A 21,520-nucleotide genomic window follows, 5' to 3' on the forward strand; every position below is an offset into this window, starting at 1 on the left:
GAGAGGAAGACAAATGATGAATTGCGAAAGATGATGGGAATAGAGCCTGTGATTGATGCTGTGAAGAGGAACAGGTTGAGATGGTTTGGTCATGTGTTGAGGAAGGATGAAAGTGACTGGTTGAGAAGAGTGATGGAAATGAATGTAGAAGGAAGCAGAGGACGGGGAAGACCGAGAAAGACTTGGCTAAAGATGGTGGAAGAAGAAATGCGGGCAAGGGGGTTAACAAGGAGAGATGCAGAAAATAGGGCAAAATGGAGAAGATTGTCATGGGGACCGCAAGGCTAACCCCCGCTCTAGCAGGGAAAATGGCCTTTTAAAATGCATGTTGTTGTTGTTGTTGATGTCATAGGTGCCTCCATTATGACGTCTTAATTGGACAAGTACAAAACCTCATCCTATCGAGATGAAATTTATTGAGCACCATGTCGGCATAATGTGGAGGAGGAATTTTGTTTTTTATGACGTCATCGGTCATGTGTTTCGGCCGCCATCTTGGAAAAAACGAAAAACTTTGCACCTCTATATCTCCGAAAGCGCTGCATAGAAAAAAATTGAGACATGGCTCATTGTAAAGAACTCTCCATCGTGAATAAAATATGTTAATGAGGACGTCATAGGTGCCTCCATTATGACGTCATAATTCGACAAGGACAAAACTTCATCCGATCAATATGAAATTTCTTGAGCATAATCTAGAAGTAAATTAGTTTAGAAAAAAAATAATGATGTCATCAGTCACGTGGTTCGGCCGCCATATTTGTCTCAACACAAAAGCCTTAAAAAACACTGAAAATACATCCTGGCAAGGGTTTGCAATTTCTGATTACTCTTTTTCTTGTTGTATGTTGCCATTTAGAGGTGTACCCTCAATCAAGAAAGTTTCCCACTACTGTTTGGCAATTTGCACTTGTGTGACTTTCACCACAATCAAGGGGCCTGTGCCCCTGACTGCTTGATAGGGGGGCACTGATGGCACTCAAAAGAGTCATGACAAGATGGTAAATACATACATAGCTGTATGCTGGTTCATTAGCTTACTTAACAGCCAACCATTCATTTAGGATCACAGATGAGGGACAGTAACAGACCAAAACTTGCCATCAGGATTTGTGTGTGCATCATCCATTTTAGGTGGAAATAAAGTTATGGAATGAAATAGTATTCAATTATGGATTTTTCAACATCTGTTGTAATGACAATAAAAAAAAAAATAACCACCTTTAGAGGCCATTTTTCCCCGCAAAGCGGGGGTTGGCCTTTTTCGGGGACCGTGGTAGTTGTTGTTTTTCGGTCCCCTTTTTTGAAGCAATGTTTTACGGCCGGATGCCCTTCCTGACGCCAACCCTTTTTGCCACCTTTAACGACAAACAGGGAATTACCAGTGAACTGGCACTCAATTTGCCGACCTCGGAAGGATGACAGGCTGAGTCAACCCCCCTGGCGTTAATTCAGCGATCGACCAGGATTCGAACCCAGGATCCTCGGATCCTAAGCCGGCACCCTAGCCGCTAGCCCAACACCAGGGCTAATAACAATATAATGACAATATAATCCACAAATCAGTAAATGGGGAGTATCGCAAGCTTTGCCAGAGCTTTGATACAAAATGAAGAAGAGTGACCAATACAACGCCTTATGGAACTCCCATACTTGTTGAGACCTCATTAGAGATTAAGATGTTGAAATTTATGCATTGTGTTCTACCACTGTGGTAGACTCGAAACCAATAGATCAGTGTCAAAAAACCTGTGGCTTGTTGACTTGGAAATTCATCTTATGATGAATAGTCCAAAAATTTGACTGGTTCAATGAAATTAAAAGTACACTGCAAAAACCAAAAGACTCGAGATTAGTGAGAATATTATCCAGCATATGAAAAATGGTTGTAGTTGAATTGAATGAAAACCACAAGGCACTCGATAAAAAAATTGAATGAAACTCGAACGATACTCTTCAACATTGCAACGTCGACCGATATGCCTCCACCCACATTATTACATAGTTGTACCAATAAATGATCGTTTTAAGGCCATTTTCCCCGCTAAAGCGGGGGTTAGCCTTGCGGGCCCCATGACAATCATGGTTCCCTGTTTGAGGCAATGTTTATTATGGCCGGATGCCCTTCCTGACGCCAACCCTTGGTCACGCTCTTACGATGCGCAGGGATACGGTGTGCCTATTCTAAATCGGGGTACACACCGTGATCATTCATCCCAGCAAGCTGGTACTCAATTTGCCGACCTCGGAAGGATGACAGGCTGAGTCAACCCCCCTGGTGTTAATTCAGCGATCGACCGGGATTCGAACCCAGGATCCTAGGATCCCAAACCGGCACCCTAACCGCTAAGCCAACACCAGGCTGTACCAAGTTTGATTTAAATCCCTTCAGCTGTTCTCAAGCATCACATTTTTACCTGACATGACCTCTGATGCCAAAATCTAATCAGTTCATCTTTTCATCATAATATATACCTGTACCAAGTTTGGTGAAAATCCCATCACTGGTTCACAAGTTAGTGTGGTAACATAATTTTTACTTAATATCACCTTTGACCTTTTGACCCCAAAATCCAATTAGTTCATCTATACATCATTCTACATACTTGTACCAAGTATGACTTAGATCCCTTCAGCCATTCTTAAGTTATCGCAGCAACTAAACCTATCATAGATGGACGGACAGATGGACGGAATGACAACCCAAAATTGACGTGCTAATGTCTGGCGACATCGTCGGCGAAGGCATAAAAATTAGACAAGTTTTAACAAATTTCTTCAACATTTTCTACAGAATAAAAAGCAAGACATTTTAAGTGAATTATTTGGGTCGCATGTTAAACCACAGTTATGAACAAGACGCATACACACCACTTTGCATTGAAATATGATATAGGGCTCAGACCTCAATCCTATGCATTAACATAAACATCTGTGTCGCAGCTTTCAATCCACAATTCAAATCAAACAAGTGAAAAACAGAATACAACAATAAACGTTATGCCCACATTCAACAATAAGGATGCAATGCTGTTAGTATTCATGAAAAGCAAAATGGTGCATTCGAGGTTTCATGAAGAAACATTTCTTTACTTGTTCGGCTTTATAATTAAAAAAAATCGAGCAAACAATCAGATTTAAATCAACGTTCAGTGCAAGAGTACGTGATATTAGAAAAAAGTAGTTTGTGGAATGTAGCAATTTTTAACAACAGGAATGTACAAATGTGAGAACACGTCCGACAGTCAATTAAAAAAAATTACTAACAACTACAACAGCAGAAGGAATTAAAGATGAATCGGTATCTGAAAAGGCACGTAAGGGATGAGATTTTTCAAAGTTTTCAGAGAAGCAGCAAATAACTCATCCTTACGGACAGGTTAAATCCCCCAAAATTAGAGAAGAGTTAAATCCCCCAGAATTACGGAAGGGTACATTTTCCCAAAATTATGGAAGGGTTAAATCGCCCAGAATTACAGCACGATTAAAATCCCCAGAATTATTCATGGGTTAAATCCCCCAGAATTACGGATGGGTTAAATCCCCCAAAATTACGGATGGGTTAAATCCCCCAAAATTACGGATGGGTTAAATCCCCCAAAATTACGGATGGGTTAAATCCCCCAAAATTACGGATGGGTTAAATCCCCCAAAATTACGGATGGGTTAAATCCCCCAAAATTACGGATGGGTTAAATCCCTCAGAATTACAGATGGGTTAAATCCCTCAGAATTACAGATGGGTTAAATCCCCCAGAATTATGGATGGGTTAAATCCCCCAAAATTACGGATGGGTTAAATCCCCCAGAATTACAGATGGGTTAAATCCCCCAGAATTACGGATGGGTTAAATCCCCCAAAATTACGGATGGGTTAAATCCCCCAGAATTACGGATGGGTTAAATCCCCCAGAATTACGGATGGGTTAAATCCCCCAGAATTACGGATGGGTTAAATCCTCCAAAATTACGGATGGGTTAAATCCCCCAGAATTACGGATGGGTTAAATCCCCCAAAATTACGGATGGGTTAAATCCCCCAGAATTACAGATGGGTTAAATCCCCCAGAATTACGGATGGGTTAAATCCCCCAAAATTACGGATGGGTTAAATCCCCCAGAATTACGGATGGGTTAAATCCCCCAAAATTACGGATGGGTTAAATCCCCCAGAATTACGGATGGGTTAAATCCCCCAAAATTATGGAAGGGTTAAATCCCCCAGAATTACAGCACGATTAAAATCCCTAGAATTATTCATGGGTTGACACCCATAGAATTACAGCTGGGTTAAAACCCCCAGAATAACAGATGGGTTAATTCTATCAAAACTGGAATATACCATTTTAATACAACTTGTAACACACACTCCCACCAGAAGGTGCTACACGATACATATTTACAGAGTTGTAAGCAATTAACAACATCTGATGGTATGAACTGATGGTATGAACACTGTTATCATCCAAAACCTTCCAGTGCACACCTGAGTATAACCATCAGTTTGCAAATGATTCCATCTAGTGGTTGAGGAGTGCATAACAAAACCCACACATCACATACTTCTTGAATTTTTATATGTACTAGAACATAAGACCCGTCGCTTCGCCAATACCAATCTTTGCTGCGATGGCTAATCTATAGGGGAAGAAAAAAAAGAAGCATTTCTGGGAGATCCTGCTCTCCGTGCAGGAATAACCAACATCATGTGTTAGCATTTGCAGTTTTGACACGCCAGACAAACAGACAGACAGACAGACACACGGCTCCTTTTATGACATAGATAATAGATAACTAGTATGATAATGGCTAGGGAAAAGGTGTGAAAATATAGAAGTATACAACTTGATATCATCTTTAAATCATCATAGACATGCAATACAATACTGTACATACCCACTTGCAAAAAGGGAATTCAGAAAACAATTATTAAACAAATTAATATCACAAAGATTTAATTACAGTTGCGCTCTCCACATTTGTCCACAGCCACAAACATATTCAATGTCTTCTGAACACACAAACTTTCAATCCTTTCACCTGTAAGCAAGCACATGCATCCCCACAAGCACGCACAAGCAGATGCGGAACAACTCACGGGTATTTCCGGGCAAGCAGACAAGCTCTCTTGTAAGCCTCTGGGTCTCTGTCCATTGCGACAAGGCGCATGGTTGGTTCCTGTTGTAGCAAGGCACGAGAATGCCCTCCACAACCAAATGTAAAGTCCAACATTACCTGTGGTTTTTTTGTTTTTTTTTAAATCAAAAGTGAGAAAATGCAAGTGCATTAATAGCATTGTAACCATATTACATTATTACAACATTGTAAAAACGTCTGATGTATTCCGAACATGGATATTGTAGACTGTAAAGTATACTAACTGAATAGATCACATCTACTTTGGGAGCATATAAATGGAGGCGCTACACCAGCGACATTCAGTAATGACCACAAAATAAAATAATGGTCAACTAGAACGGCACTCGTTACATTACATACCTCCACCAGGCTGAACAGTTCACGTTTTTTATGCCACCCATAGGTCAGATCTGGATTCGGACCTGAACCAAAATCGAATCGGCTTGTTCTCGTCACCAAGCCAACTCGTCCACCAAGCTTCGCCCAAATCCGTCCACAACTTTTTGAGATATCCTGCGCTATATTGCCGGTGTGTGCCCCGGTTTAGAATAGGTACGAATAGGTATCCCTGCGCGTCGTAAGAGGCGACTAAAGGGTTGGCGTCAGGAAGGGCATCCGGCCATAAAAACATTGCCTCAAAAAGGAAACAATGATGATCGTCATGGGGCCTGCAAGGCTAACCCCTGCTTTAGCAGGGAAAATGGCCTTAAAAGGGGGGGGGGGGGGGGGGGGGGAAATCATTTTTGGCCATATCACTCAATAGTGATGAATCACTTAAAAAATTCTACTAGCTGGATCCGGATCTGGATCTTCACCAAAATTGAATCGATTCTTCCTTGTCAGACACCCAACCGGTCCAACAAGTTTCGTCCAAATCCATCCATAACTTTTTGAGATATCCTGCTATATGTTGGTTTTAGCCCTATCGCCCAATTGTGAAGAATCACTTAAAAAATGAAATAATTCTCATATCCGAATCCATATTCAGATCTTCACCAAAATCGAATCTATTTGTCCTTGTCAGACACGCAACCATGCCAACCATGCCGCAGACCATGCCATCCATGCCAACCATGTCAGACATGTGTCAGACATGTGTCAGACACAACATTTTGAGATATTTTGTTCTGAAACGGACAGACAACAGATAACAGACAGGGGTTAAAACATAACCTCCATCCACCTTTGGTGGTGGAGGTAAATATCATGCTAAATATACTTTTTAGCCCTGGAGATCAGTGAAGAATCACTGAGACCATTTTCCCCATTCACACTGCTTTCAATCTGTTCATCCTTTGCCCTCTGTTCTGCACTTCCATGAGCCTCGACTCTTAATGTATTAAAAAGAAGGATCTAATTCCATATTTCCATCCTCATGCTTTGCAGGTAGGGTCTTAGGTGGCTAGATCAGGGAATATACTGTCACTTTGGAAAGACCACCATTAAGCTGGCTGTCATGTCTGCTAACACTCATTCAGAGTGAATGCCAAAAAATCTTTAAGATAAAGAATTACATCTTGGAAGACGGTACTACGTCATCAGATTAGATTATAGTTATGGAACTATTGTATTTAAGCAGCAGTAGTACTAGTAGTTCAGAACTTCAAATACCTTCCCCCATTACACCTACAAGCAATGATTACACACCTGACACGCGTGACGTACCTCTCCTGGTTGAGGAGCCAGTGCCATCAACACTTCATTGACCATCACTGGGATATGCACACCTTCACCTTCGTGTTCCTCATCCTTCACTTCACACACATTTCCTTTTAACCTCCTCACCTCCGTTCCATCACCATGCTCTTCACCAACATTTGGCACTTCCTGTACCCCCTCAAAATCACTGTTCCTAAAAGCATTGCTGAAGTGTCCACTCTTGTGATTTATACTCTTATTAATAGAGTGTGCAAACCTGAAAGTATGACCGCTAACAGTAACATTCACAGCGCCCACGATGTGTTGCCGCAGATAACCATTCCGAAAAGTGGGACCCAGAGTAAACAAGCGCAGGACAAACATATTCACCACACACCTGTGGTCGACATACAAGACGACTGACTAGCTGAGAACTAAAAACGTACGGCATGGAAATATGGAATAATATGAAGAGGAATGGGGAGGGGGAGGAAGGGCACGGCGGGGATGGGAGGGGGCACGGCGAAGCGAGGATTCAAAAGGGAGGTTCAGGTACAGGCCAAAGAAAGTGAAGAAGAAGAGGAATAAAGGGTAGTCGCAGGGGAAGAGGAAGAGTCGGATGAGGAGGAAGAAAAATAAAAAGGAGGTAGAGGTAGCTGAAGAGGAGTAGAAAAAGGATGAGGAAGAGGTTGTATATGAAGAAGAAGAATCTTCGGCTGAAGAAGAAGATATAGTGGAGCGTGAGAATATACTACGATTTTATATTAATATGCGTATTGCTTTTCGTGTTTCTATGTACAAACACATTAAAACTGTTTATTCATGTTACAAGATGAAAATAGCTTTGCCGCAAAGTCTTTCAAATATACATCTGCATTAAAAGCTTAAAACTTGCACGTCGACGCAAGGGAACAGTACATAATAATGCGCCATTTAACCCCGGAAGACAACATGCAATTTGGCAGTTGGCACGCTTCTTCTTCTTTCGTATTAATGACGTATTTAGTCACGAGGCTCGATAATAATTATTTGTGAGTAGATAGGAAGTCAAAAAGCGTCAGAAACTTTCCTCACAATCCGAGGTTATTTCACAAATTCAATCAAAGCTTCGCAGAGTCGAGGGTCCCTGCAGTGGTCCAACCGCTATAAAATATCCGGCAGGGTTTAGCAGCCAATCCCGATTCCTCTGATAAAGCGAAAGAGCCGCTCTCGCGATACTTCATCCAATGGGCATCGCGTAAAGTGCTCAACAAAAAACGATCGCTTATGACTCCCGCCAGGGAGTGTTGTGTGTGTGTGTGTGTGTGTGTGTGTGTGTGTGTGTGTGTGTGTGTGTGTGTGTGTGTGTGTGTGTGTGTGTGTGTGTGTGTGTGTGTGTGTGTGTGTGTGTGTGTGTGTGTGTCTAATAAACACATATTCTGTCATTTTAAAACCACCAAAGTGTGTGTGTGTGTGTACAAGATATCTGGAAAAGTTCTGAACGGATTTGGATGAAAGTTGGTGGGATGATTGCCCTTGGGATAAGGAAGAATTAATTAGTTTTTGGTGAACCTCAGGATATTATTCCGGGTCCAGGAATTTTTTTGGGGAATTTTTTACCATTGGTGATTGGAAGATAGGGCTCTTTTTTTTTTTACATTATCTTCTATATATTCTATATTTAACATTGTGATATGAAAATAGTTTTCATATTTGTTGTAAATGTAGTTTAAACTCGTGGTTATGTGTTAGAGCAGTGTATTGTTTAGCAGCGTCGTCTTCAATGTTCATTTTTTTTTTTACAATAAACACATATTCTGTCATTTTAAAACCACCAAGGTGTGTATTAGGTTTCCCCGTTTCATAAAATGTATCGGTTAATACGTATAATGCTTTAAAACGGGTTTTTTGTTTTTGTTTTTGTTTTACCTCAAAGAGATATCAACATTTACCTTAGCGAATGTCAATCGCAGTGTCAGTATTTGATGAACTTATAAAGACTTAGGTGACTTATAAGTGTGACCAGCATATGCACGGGATTCTTCCCAGAAGAATGAGTGGTCGCATTAGCTCGTACGACTTAAAATGAGCGAGTTTTGTTTTCACGTTTGGGCCAGTTTTACATGTTGTATCCCTAAGGAATGAAACGAACGTTTTTTCCTGGCTTACAATTTTATTTGAAGTCACACATGCCTCAAAATACACTCACTTATATAGAATTGAACGCTGAATCCGAAAATATAAGTGAAATTGCCTTGTTTTTTAAAACATTATCTTCTATATATTCTAAATATATATCTGTGCAGTGTCTGTCTTGTGTTGTCTTGTCTTGTGTTGACACTGAACTACTCCCTCGAACTTTTGTGAAATCGTACTATTCCAACTTGACCCACGGCGGGAGTATGCGCTCTACTGAGTGGCGTTATATTTGACTTATTGTGACAGCACTTCTACATGATTATTAGCTGGTGTTGTTTTTATGATAAATCTTGCAAAATACTCTTACAGAATCAATAAATAAATCGTCCACATGCTGCAGGAGGGTGACATCCAATCTTATATAAATATGAAGGAGTTTATAAATACTGTTGCGCTCATTTTTCCCGAAAGATCGTACCAGGAAGAAAACTGAACGACCGCAATCAAAACACTGTATTAGTACCGATACTACGTTATTTTCCCTTTGTTCCTTGTTGTTTCTCACTTTGCACTCAAATTATTATCTCCGCCACCAAAGGTGAATGGAGGTTATGTTTTCACCCCTGTCTGTCTGTTTGTCTGTCTGTGAACAAGATATCTCAAACAGTTGTGGACGGATATGGACCAAATTTGGCAGAGAGGTAGTGTATGTGACAAGGATGAAATGATTAGATTTCGGTGAAGATCCGGATTCGGATCCGGCTAGTGGAATTTTTAAAGTGTTTTTTGACTTTCTTTCCCATTGGGAGATAGGGCTAACCCCGATACAGAGCACGATATCTCTAAAGGTTTTGGATGACTTATGACTAAACGAGGTGAATGGGGTTGGTTAGGTGACAAAAACAAGCCGATTAGATTTTGGTTAGGGTCCGAATCCTGATTCGTCCTATCAGTGGGATACAAAACAAACTGTTCAGCCTGGAGGAGGTATGCGCTCTACCGAGTGCCGTTCTAGTTTATATTTTGTTAAATTCAAATTATCCACACTAGGGCATGCCCGTACTATATATATATCTAAAATTATATCCCCCCCCCCCTCTATTTACATGAAATGGTTTGGTCCATTCGCAAAGCCAAAGCGAACGGCTTGCGAGTACGGTGACAATCCCCCCCCCCCCCCCCCCTCTATTTACATGAAATGGTTTGGTCCAAAGCGAACGGCTTGCGAGTACGGTGACAATCCCCCCCCTCTATTTACATGAAATGGTTTGGTCCAAAGCGAACGGCTTGCGAGTACGGTGACAATCCCCCCCCCCCCCCCCTCTATTTACATGAAATGGTTTGGTCCAAAGCGAACGGCTTGCGGAGTTTGGTAAAAAAATCGCCATAGCGTGCACAAACGCGCAGGAAAGCGAAAGAATCGCAAATTAGTTTTAATTAGTTTTAAAACATAGTTTAACGCCAACATAGCGGCAACATAGTTTGCCAACGGGAAATAAATGAAAACGCTCTCAAATGTGCCGTCCGAGGCAGAGTCTGTTCGCCACGTTCGGCACACGTGATAGCTCGCTGCTGTCTGATTGGTTGAATCGTTTTTTGGACATAGCTCGGTAACTACTTCTCCGATTAATATGAAACCTTGAAAAGGCACATCCTCAGGTCCCCAGCAATATACCTGGCAAGTTTCAAGTATATCGGACCCGTGGTTGTCGAGAAACAGCGGTCACAGACAGACACACAGAGATTACTGGCATTATAGATAGATAAATAGCGACAAGAAGACGGGAGGGCCATTAACGCATTAAGTGCTTAAGTTATTAAGACCATTACGTTACGATATCCTACCCATTTAGCCATTTTGTATTAGTCGTTTGGTCTGAGCTCTAAGGCCTAAGCCATGTACAACCATTTCCACGAGTGTTTCATAACCAACAATAACGGTACTCGAAGAGCACACAGTATCGCCTCACGCGTTCATTCTGATAAAAAATATCATCGTTAACTGAATACCCTACTATTATGGCTCACTATTATTATGGCCTATATACCCATATCATCCATGCACCCTATTATGTCACATAGTTTAACGACATGGGTTATGAACGTCATAAATTGAATTTTTCATTCACACCAGGTCATAGATCATATATATTAAGTTTCAGATTTTTGGATAGGTGTCTCAACTTGACAAAATTATGCCTGGAATACCACTTCACCAATGACGTCATCGTTATCACACTATATATCACATGGGGAGTTGACATGTGGCAAGTTTCAATTTTTTTCGTTGAGCGGTTTCAGAGAAAATGATGTCCAATTTTTCCCATTTAATCAAATATGGCTGCCATACCATATGACCTATGATGTCAGAGTTAGCAATAAAATATTCTCCATGGAGAGACTCTCCTATGCTTAAAGTTTTGCATCGATCGGACAAGCGGTTGCAGAGAAAACCATTTTAAAAACGAAACGAAAATATATAGACATGGACACACACACACACACACACACACACACACACACACACACACACACACACACACACACACACACACACACACACATACACACACAGGGACATGGCAATAGTCTTGCATCCCCTTTGGGTCGAGACTAATAAGCTTGTAGAGAGCTCGCCAAGTGGGTTAAGCACTCAAGCAAGCACTCCATTTACAGTTGATAAGCAACGGCTGGCTTGGCAAGTGCTGGATATGAACGCTGTGAAGGTGTTTAACAAGTTATATTTAAATGTTGGTGACCATTAGTGTGAGTTCCATGAGAACACCCACTACATCACGAAAATGTATTACTCATGCTGGTGTCTTCAGTTATAAGCGTCTCATCTTTGGGTTGAACGCATCCTCAGACATTTCCAGTCAGTCATTAGCTCACTCATCTCTGATATATGAGGGTCTCGCAACATATCCCACACGTCATCATTTTTGGTAAAGACCAGGAATCTCACAATCAAACTCTTTATTCAGTATATCATCTGAAATGAACAGAAGTGCCTATTTAGCCAATCATCAATCGCGTATTTTGGGCATATCTTCTCGGAACATGGAGTGTCTTCTCGGCTACGTCATGAACGAACGAAGATTTCAGCCTTCCAAAATCTGAGCCATCCTCCCCTGCAAAACACCATATGAAGTTTGAAGTCTCTTCAGAATGGCCCAGTATATGTCCTATTTCATTCCGAACTTTGCCAACATGAGCTGTCCTCTACGTGCACTAACCCAAAATAATGCCAGATGGGAGTGGGGTCAGAAAGAAGATGCTGCTTTCCATGAACTCAAACTTCGATTATCTGATCTCAGGTTTCTGCAGTACTTCGACCCACAGTTACCAATTTAACAAGTCGTCAATGCCAGCCTAATTGGACTCAACGTCATTCCACCACTGAAGTCTGAACTCAGTACAAATATCATTGCATATTTGAGTTGACCTCTGATGGACGCCAAATCTATATACAGCCAGATTGAGAGGGACGCCCTGTCGATTGTGTAGGCTGTGGAACATTTCCGTCTTAATCTGTTTGTCTAGGAATTAATCGTGACCTCTGACCACAAACCCTTAAGGGCATCATGAACAATCCGCAATCTAAACCCACTGCTCAGTTAGAACCTAAGTGTCTACGTCTCCTACCATATAGATTCACATTGTTGTGTGTGGATCAGGTAATGGAAAGCAAGCAGACTTCATGGCGCATCATCCTAATGATCATGAGTTCACCGAAATATGTTTCTCGTATTGATGATCTGATTTGATATGTACAGTGGCCTGCAAAAGTATTTATGCCCTCGAACGTTTTCACATTTTGATGCCACTTCAGCTTATTTCATGACACTTTCAAATCAAATTTAATATATAGATTTTTCAGAAACTACACCAAAGTGATAAAGATTTTTTATAAATTCAGATAAAATGTGAAAAAGTTCGATTAACAGAGAAATCAGATGATTCTAGGTTGCATACTGTTACGTATTACCTCCCCAAACCCTGGTTACCGTGCACCTCAGAGTCTCGAGAGGGAACACAGCAGAAAGATTTGTTATTTTGGCTGTTCTAATAAACCATGGTAAAACCACACCAATGCAATTGTAGAACAAAACAAGTAATTGTTTTAAGAACTCTCACATACACAATAATAACACCATTAAAGAAAGTACCATGGAAATATCACTTGCATCAAATGAACAATACATATGATGGTACCATCTTTCCCCAATGCTCTCAAAGCAATAAACTCACAATACGCCAAACGTGAGTGGAATGTAACATTCCCCAAAGTCAATGCACTAATCCCCACGCTGGTTGAAGCCGTGCAGACGGACGAGAACAGGCAGGTATCGGCACAACGGCAGACGAGGAGTTACGAGGTGAGAGGTTGATATGGGAATTGAGCCAATATGTAAAACAACGGCAATCCACACGATGATGTCGATATGGGAATCCCAATGACAAAACAAGATGCACCAAGCGGACAGTCTCTTCGAGGACAAAATGGCGTATAGGCCTGTAATGAAGGTTCTTGCTTTTTCTCAAACAATAACTCACACTTGGTAATAAAACCTGAGATGCAGGTTTAATTGCAATTGCAGTATACGACGATGTCGCGGGCAATCCCTTTCACGGGAAGCCTCAACTCGTTCGTGACCAATATCAAAAAGGTCAGATCGCTGCCTCGATGCGATTCACGGCTGTATCTCTATCTTGGCCGTCTCCTCCTCCTTCTCTTCCGGTTCCTTTGCCGTGTTTTCCTTTTTCCTTCACAAACATTAATTTTTACCTTTTACTGAAGTCATCTCCATATCACACAAAAATCTTAACAACAATATTACCTGAAACTAAAAATCCTAACAGTATATAATAACAACAAAGGTGGAAGTGACGGATCCGTAACACATAGCAACTGTTGGGATCAGCTGCTCCATGCAGAAACTCCTACCATACAAGCACATGCTGATGTCATCGTTCGCCATGGTGAACATATTGTCCTGCCAAAAAGCATTCGTGATCACTGATCATGCCATCAAGATTGCACATGGATCCCATCAGAGCATCGGCAAAATTAAGCAGTTACTTTGTGAAGATATTTGGGTCCCCGGGATAGACAGTTGGGTGGAGTCTACAGGAGCTGTTTGTCTGCCATGTCAAGCAGTGGCCCACAGTTATTGTCATTGGGCTGAACCTCCAACAATGTCCCTCTGCTCAAAGGCCCATGGCTGGAACTGTCTTTGAACTCCTGTAGACCTTTTCCCAGTGGTGATTATGTCATGGTCCTCATTAATGACTTATAGCCGATTTCCAAAGATCTAAATTATTCGGTCCACATCTATAAACTGTCGTTTCTCACTTCAATGATATATTTACTCGGTCGGGAATACCACGTGTGGTCTGCACTGACAATGGGCCACCTTCAACTCAGATACGTTTCGGAAGTTTGCCGAATATCTGGGTTTTGGCCACAGAAAGATAACTCCTTTGTGGCCACTTGTGAATGGTATTGTTTGATGATTCATGAAGTCTTTGTCCAAGGCAGTCAAAACTGCTCATATTCAAGAACTGAACTTGAAGCAGCAGCTGTTCAATTTTCTCCGTCAATATCGAGCAACACCTCACTCCATTACCAATGTCAGTCCGGCAGAATTATTATATGGCAGGAAGATTCGCACGGCCATACCTTCTCATAATCTGGACATTTGTTCCCTGACCAATTGCTTCGCTTCAGAGACTGGTCTTAAAAGGAGCGTACAAAGTCGTATGCCGACTAACACAATCATACCACTCCATCGCTCACCTTGGATCTGGGTGATCGCATTCTCGTGAAGCAATCACATCAAAACAAACTTTCTATGCCATATGACCCGCACGACTCGTGACCATTTGAGGTGATCGATCGACACATGGGAGCATGGTCACTGCACAAGCGCAACGACCTGACAAGTCGATTACTTGTAATAACTCTTTCTTCAAACTCATCTGTCCATTATGTCTACTTCTCGATCCTTAAGATCTACCAGATGAGAGGGAGGATGATGTAGCTGTCGATCTTAATGATGGAGATCAGCCTATACATAAACTACATCCCATGGACTCTCGGCCGATACTGGCAAACTTCAACGTTGAAAGTCCATTACGTTTCGTAGATTCATAACCCGCGGACTCCGCTGCGCATCACGCACCATCTCTCAGGACGACAACACGGATAGTATTCGGCGTCAACCCGCTCATCTGGAAGACAATATGTCTGCCAAAAGGATGTTTTGATGGTCATATATAATATGGACATTTTATTGTTTTTCACGCGTTGTTCTTTGTCCGTGAATTTTCTACTCAGATCTCAGGGCAGAATAATCCCTGATTAATTTCACTACCATTAGACGGTGAGGCAGTAGACCCTCCCATACTTTGTTCTGGTTTAATTTTTTTTTTTTGGTCAAGTTTTCTTGTTGTTATTAATAGCTATTCGGTATGCACTCGTTCACGTGATGAACTGGACCGTTCAGACTCGAGACTGTAAAATCCAACTGTCCAGCAATGTATGACAAAACGTCTTTAATCAGAATGAATACTTATCTCTATGTTCACAGGTCCGCTCGGTCACATGAGTTGTGTCCAGTCTTCTCCCACCACCGGAAGTCCTCCGCCTTGCCTTCTGCATCAAACACCTGACACCATATGCCGTACATCATTTGTGCTTTAGAATACAGAATTCCTAACATCACACTGCCAAGCCTGGTGTTGGCTTAACGGTTAGGGTGGCTTAACCTGCGAAGCTATACCTATAGGGGGCTGAGGTCGAATCCTGGTCGGCCGTTGAATTAACACCAGGTGGGGTTTACTCCAACATGCTTGTCATCTTTCCAAGCTCGGTCGAAATGAGTACCTGTATCGGTAATCGGGGCACTGCATCAGCGGCACAACTGCGCCCCCTGCCAATGATGCTACCCGCAGTCCTGTGATCTAGAAGAAGATGTAGAAGAAGATGAAGAAGAAGAAGAGGAAGAAGAAGAAGAAGAATAAGAAGAGGAAGAAGCAGAAGAGGAAGAAGAAGAGGGTCACACCGCCAATAATTACCTGAGGCTGAGACCTCAAGTGATCTAGCTCATCTCTTAGCTAATTCGTTTTTCACCATGAAACTGAATTACAAGATTAGATATTTATATTTGACAAAATTATATTTTTAATATATGTCAGACAATCTCAAAATATTTCCTGTATAAACTGAAAAAGGGGAATATCACTGCATGCAGAAGTAATTTTAAACCCCTTTCTTTAGCTGGATTCCAAACGGTAGGCTAACTATGAAAGGCCTTTAATTCCTTAGTTTTATCAGCAGTAACCGAAGCTTGCAATTGCCGGATGCACATATATCTAGCGAAAAGATATTTATCTGAAGAAAAAGACGCCTCTGGCAAATATGAGGAAGAAGAAGAAGAAGCGGAAAAAGAAACTGGAGGAAGAAGAGGAGTAGGTTAAAGTGAAGGGGAGGAGAGAACATTCCGGAAGCCGTTTTATGGCGATGTGTTCGTGTTCAAGATTGAGGTACGATTTGTTTATGCTTGTTTTGTATGTAACAACTATTGTATACTACCTTTAAGTGATCGTTATTTCCATTATGATGTTAGACTATCGATTCAAATGAACAACTCGAAACGAAATTAATAAATCCTTCGTGAAAAAAGCGGGAATGAGGTACTAGCTAGCACTCGGTATTAAATTTAAAGTGCCACACGACGTGATCAATAACACTTATTAACACTAACAGGGCGATTTAAAATCAGTTTTATCTCCTTTTACTTCGTTTCGTGCATATATAATGTCGGAGACGCGTGTTCACCACAAATGGTGACGGATTGTTTTTTACGTTTTAACCTCCTCAGTCCTGGCTATCTATTCGGTATACAATACATTATATTATTATAAATTATTTTACCGATCGTCTTCGAAGGCTGCGTGCGGGAAATTTCAAATGGGAAATGTTCAGTATACTGAACAATAGGACCGAGGACGTTGTGGGGAAGACTTTCATGTGATTTTTAAACTATCATACAGTTTTGAAACTGTGAGTGTCATTAAAATCTGCGCTTCATGGCCATTGGCCAAAATTATGCTTAAATTCGGAGATTTGTTCTTAAAACTCAGCATTTGGTGTCAAACGACTCATATTAGGGTACTCATAGATCCAGGTAGATGCCGGATGCAAATATGCCCAAATAAGGAATTGTAGCACATTTATGACCAAAAAAGAAAAAAAGAATTATCTGTGATTTAGAATGAGTAACATGTACATACTTTCATATAAAATCAAATTTGACAAAACACAACTCTTATTTCGGTATCAATGGCTGGTTTGTAATTCTTTCCTTTTTTACGGCGTAACCCCATAGGGCAAAGCCGTCTAGAACAGTGTTTGTCCGTCCGTCTGTATGTATGTCCCCTCAAACGTATACCAATCAGAGCTGAGGATCTGGTCACATGACAGAGTGATGTGATTACGTCTGACGTCATTACGGCGGTGCGGCGGCTGACTCTCCACACTCCGGCATTTTGATTCCAATGTCGTTCAGGCCGAACATATTGTCGAACCTGTCATTATATCACAATCACCATGCTCTACCTTTACGTTTTTCATTCAGTGTGAAACACAAAAAACCGATTGTTAAAATGACCATCAAATATCGAAAGCATCGGCGTTACGTCTCTTGAAACAAAATGGTACGTACCTAACCATTGTAGGGTATAATCTAGATTACAGTAGATCTTCCCTCAGTTCTATAAGTAAAATTTACCTCACGGATGTCTAGATTCCTTAAAATTTCTTTGTTTAATGTTATAAGCAGCATTAGCAACTGTTTAAAAAGCTAATCGTGTGTGTTTGTGGTTTATAATATTTTACAAGCCCGGCTACGTCGCCGTTAGACTTTCGGTCTTGTTTAAATACGAATAGTAAGAAACTACAAAATGAATCGTCATTTTTCTCAAACCTCACCAGTAGAGAACCATGGGTTGTTGGGTAATAATGACCGGTAGAGAACCATAGCATGGGTTGTCCTCTTTCCATCAAGAGTCTCTTTATGTCATCATTGTCTGCTGTAACTTGGATAAAGACATTTCAGATGTTGGATAATAATGAATCTTGCACAAAGACATCAACCACCGCAAGCAGGTTAAAATTAGCCAAGATATTTTTTGCAAAACTGGTATCCATTACCTCAACGTCATCATATGAGTTAGTGCTTCATTCTGCTGAATACAGTGATGAGCTACTTGGATCTTGTCATGTGACAAATTGCATTTCCTATTGCAGCATGCATGTTGGTGCGAGCATGGGATGCACAGTGCACAATATCTTGTGCTAGCATCAGAACTCATCAAATCTGAGGAGCTGTTACATTCTGGTGATGGTGGCTCATCTTCACCTTACTTCTTTGGTTTGGCGATAATCCAACGTAGCAACCGTTAAAGACCATCTGATATCAGACCCTTTGATTTTGTCACAGACTTAGATCATTGTTATTTGGTGGCAGAACTGATGTGCCTTGGCAATCAGTGATCTCCGACTTGATCAGTTTGGCAATGCAATACAGCAGCCTTACTTTATCAGTCATCCATACAGTTGGTAGTTGTTTGCTAGTTCCAGGAACTTCTCTGGCAACAGCAGTTTTATATTTGTAGGCAGAGTTTGTCATACATTGAAGATATATCGACCCTGAGTACAAGAGTTATGATCATTTACAGTCACACGGCTGATGAAAAACAGTCATCTCTAAAGTGCTTCTTCAGTCAAAGTTTTAATCTGGTTAGTGTAGCCCTGGTTAGTGTAGTTTAATCTGGTCAAATCCCTGGTGTTGGGCTAGCGGCTAGGGTGCCAGCTTAGGATCCAAGGATCCTGGGTTCGAATCCCGGTCGATCGCTGAATTAACGCCAGGGGGGTTGACTCAGCCTGTCATCCTTCCGAGGTCGGCTAATTGAGTACCAGTTCACTGGTAATTCCCTGCTTGTCGTAAAAGGCAACAAACAGGGTTGGCGGCAGGAAGGGCATCCGGCCGTAAAACATTGCTTCAAAAAGGGGACCAAAAAACAACAACAACCACGGTCCCCGAAAAGGCCAACCCCCGCTTTGCGGGGAAAAATGGCCTCTAAACGGTGGTTTTTAGTGCAGCCCAGCTAACACAACTGCATTGGGCCAACGTTGGCATTTGTTCAATTGGTCGCAAGTGAATTGTGGACGTCTGAGTGATGTTGTTTATTGGTTGCAAACTCTACGTCTATTTGCCAACGTTGGCCCAACGTTGTTTATTGAAGTTTCCCCAACGTTAGCCCAACGTTGTTGTGTTAGCTTGGATACGAGGCATAGCAGGCTCTGTGATGCCTCAATTCAGTTGCCATAAAGTTTGTTAACAGCAGTAATGATCAGCATATCATCGTCAACTTTTGCTTTTTCCATCTGTTTTATTACGTCACATGCCTGGAAAGTACTAGCCCTAACCAACTCATTAACTTTATTGTGTGTTTGATTCTTACAAAACAAACACTTTGTGGTCATTGTCCAAATGTCAGTGTGTTTTGATTGAGACCTGAACTCTCTGGATGGCTCCATCAGAATTCTATCAGTGCTAATATTTCATGGGGTTTGTGAAGATGCTGCTTTCTGGCTAGGCACATAGTGCAGGTTTTCTTTGCTTGTCCAACGTTCGTAACACTTGGAATGCCAATGTACGTCAATACCAGACAAACTATCCAAAATTCAGACTGTAACATGACAAAATGTGCAAAAAGTCGAGGGGTGTGTGAATACTTACTGAAGGCACTGTATATCATTTAAGAGCAAGATAAATGAAATGGTAAACACAGTCCACCTTTTGTGACCTCTTGGCTTCCAGTCATGTCAGAATGCAGGAAGTGAATAAACTGTACATAATCTATAGAGAATCGTAACATGAATCTGTTGGTGCCTCAGTATTTGAAACTGGTTGAGTCTTTACAAAGATTAGCCTGGTGTTGGCGTAGCGGTTAGGGTGCCGGCTTGGGATCCTCAGATCCTGGGGTCGAATCCCGGTCGATCGCTGAATTAACGTCGGGGGGGGGGGGGGGGGGGGGGTTGACTCAGCCTGTCATCCTTCCGAGGTCAAATTGAGTACCAGTTCACTGGTAATTCCCTGCATGTTGCAAGAGGCGACTAGCAGGGTTGGCGGCAGGAAGGGCATTCTGCCATAAAACATTGCTTCAAAAAAGGGGACCACGGTGCCCGAAAAAGGCCAACCCCTGCTCTGCGGGGGAAAAATGGCCTCGAAAGGCGGTTCTTTACAAAGATATTCTTAGTTATGTAACCCTTACCCTGTTTTTGTGGCCTTCTTTTCCTCCCCCATTGTGTACATAGTAGCTTGTAGCTTCAAAGCTATCCAACAATTCGAAACTATATACAGTACTATCTGTGATTGTTCTAGAACGTACGTTATGTAAAAACATTAGCAGACCAAAGCTGTACGGGGTGTTGAATGAATTTCTTAATTTGTTCCGTATGAGAAATAGCTTGCTGGACTATAGTGAGTTTACGCCGAAAACAGAGGTAAAGTAGTCCCTCAAATTGATGTTTTTAGTCTGTGATGAGTAAACGGCTACACAGAAAGAAGTATTTAACTGATTAGAAGTTGAAAATGATTCCAATAACTTATTTGTTTGATGTATCAGTGATAAATGTTGTTGCTTCATAGTTATTACCGTTCTTGGATACACTTTCTGATCGACAGAATGCTTTGGCCATGTCCTGATCTGTTTCGCTATTTTATCATCAAATGCACATGTTCACTGTACAGTATAATCCTTTAACCTTGTCTTTCCATTTTCTGTGCAGTTATGCTCTCCTGATGCACGGCTTGTTCTATGCAAGACTTCCGAAGAGCTAGTTATTTCACGAGTATCACTCAGTATCTGTATGCTGTACTTTAGATTTACTCCAGTTTGTAAACAAATGTATATATATATGTATATATATATATATATATATATATATATATATATATATACACATACAGACTTGGCATTTAATATGGAATACTTTTTTTTTCTTGACTTGGGTTTACTTTCTGAACTCGGTATATCGATCCGGTGAGTTTCTTTTACGCTTCGGTGATTTCTTTGTTAAAAGAACCATGTCACTGATTGTCTGTCCCAGCAAGAAGTCAATAACAGGATTATATCACAGGTGGCGTGACAAAATGTACGGACAGGTACATTTGACGATTGGCTTCAAAATCGGGTATATAAGGGTTGTTGCGTTCTGTATTAGTGGAAAACAACTGCTGCACGTCTACAAAAGTTATTGCCGCTTCCCCTGGAGATGGTCCGTCAACTCGACAATGCTGTTTGTCATTTAGTGGTGGCTTTACGAAATTCCAGCATGAAACAGCGTGCTATTGCTCGGCAGTATGGCATCACTCAAGGTCAGGTGTCAAAGATCCTGAAACGAAATGCTCAGAGGGGTGTCCCTACTCCAATACCGAGGTCAGGACGTCCCCGCAGAACCACAAGGAGGGATGATCGCCAGCTGCACCGGTTAGTCCGCAATGGCCGTACCAAGTCAGCTAATCGGCTTCGGGCTGAGTGGCAGCAACTGACA

General features: G+C 41.5%; 2 protein-coding genes and 1 long non-coding RNA gene across 11 annotated transcripts in view; 1 reads left to right on the forward strand and 2 right to left on the reverse strand.

Annotated features, from left to right (window-relative positions):
* METTL15 (methyltransferase 15, mitochondrial 12S rRNA N4-cytidine) overlaps positions 1 to 7,995 on the reverse strand; it is a 25,760-nt gene extending 17,765 nt beyond the window's left edge. For 4 of the 8 annotated variants that reach the window (XR_013624344.1, XM_078783502.1, XM_078783504.1 and 1 more), the window contains exons 1-2: positions 6,805 to 7,722; positions 5,099 to 5,235 (exon numbers count right to left, since the gene is read on the reverse strand). Coding sequence is in view for 7 of the 8 variants with exons in the window: in XM_078783502.1 (XP_078639628.1) it covers positions 5,099 to 5,235; positions 6,805 to 7,161 (494 nt within the window). In the remaining variant the exon portion in view is untranslated. Of the gene's footprint in view, positions 1 to 5,098; positions 5,236 to 6,786 lie in introns of all 8 variants that reach the window. The other 4 variants (XM_068124814.2, XM_068124813.2, XM_068124812.2 and 1 more) reach the window with 3 other exon arrangements.
* Positions 7,996 to 15,457: 7,462 nt separating this feature from the next.
* Positions 15,458 to 21,520, reverse strand: part of LOC137432699 (uncharacterized) — a 68,606-nt gene continuing 62,543 nt past the window's right edge. Inside the window, exons 3-4 of the long non-coding RNA XR_010985553.2 lie at positions 15,785 to 15,861; positions 15,458 to 15,566 (exon numbers count right to left, since the gene is read on the reverse strand). This is a non-coding gene — a long non-coding RNA (uncharacterized LOC137432699). The remainder of the gene's footprint in view (positions 15,567 to 15,784; positions 15,862 to 21,520) is intronic.
* SAMD8 (sterile alpha motif domain containing 8) overlaps positions 16,341 to 21,520 on the forward strand; it is a 50,869-nt gene continuing 45,689 nt past the window's right edge. The window contains exon 1 of one of the 2 annotated variants that reach the window (XM_068124817.2): positions 16,341 to 16,443. Coding sequence is in view for 1 of the 2 variants with exons in the window: in XM_068124815.1 (XP_067980916.1) it covers positions 20,423 to 20,470 (48 nt within the window). In the remaining variant the exon portion in view is untranslated. Of the gene's footprint in view, positions 16,444 to 20,417; positions 20,471 to 21,520 lie in introns of those variants that run through there. The other variant, XM_068124815.1, reaches the window with a different exon arrangement.

The sequence above is a fragment of the Myxine glutinosa genome, chromosome 8 (genome assembly GCF_964187855.1).
Source record: "Myxine glutinosa chromosome 8, kmMyxGlut1.1, whole genome shotgun sequence".
Classification (NCBI taxonomy): Eukaryota; Metazoa; Chordata; class Myxini; order Myxiniformes; family Myxinidae; genus Myxine; species Myxine glutinosa.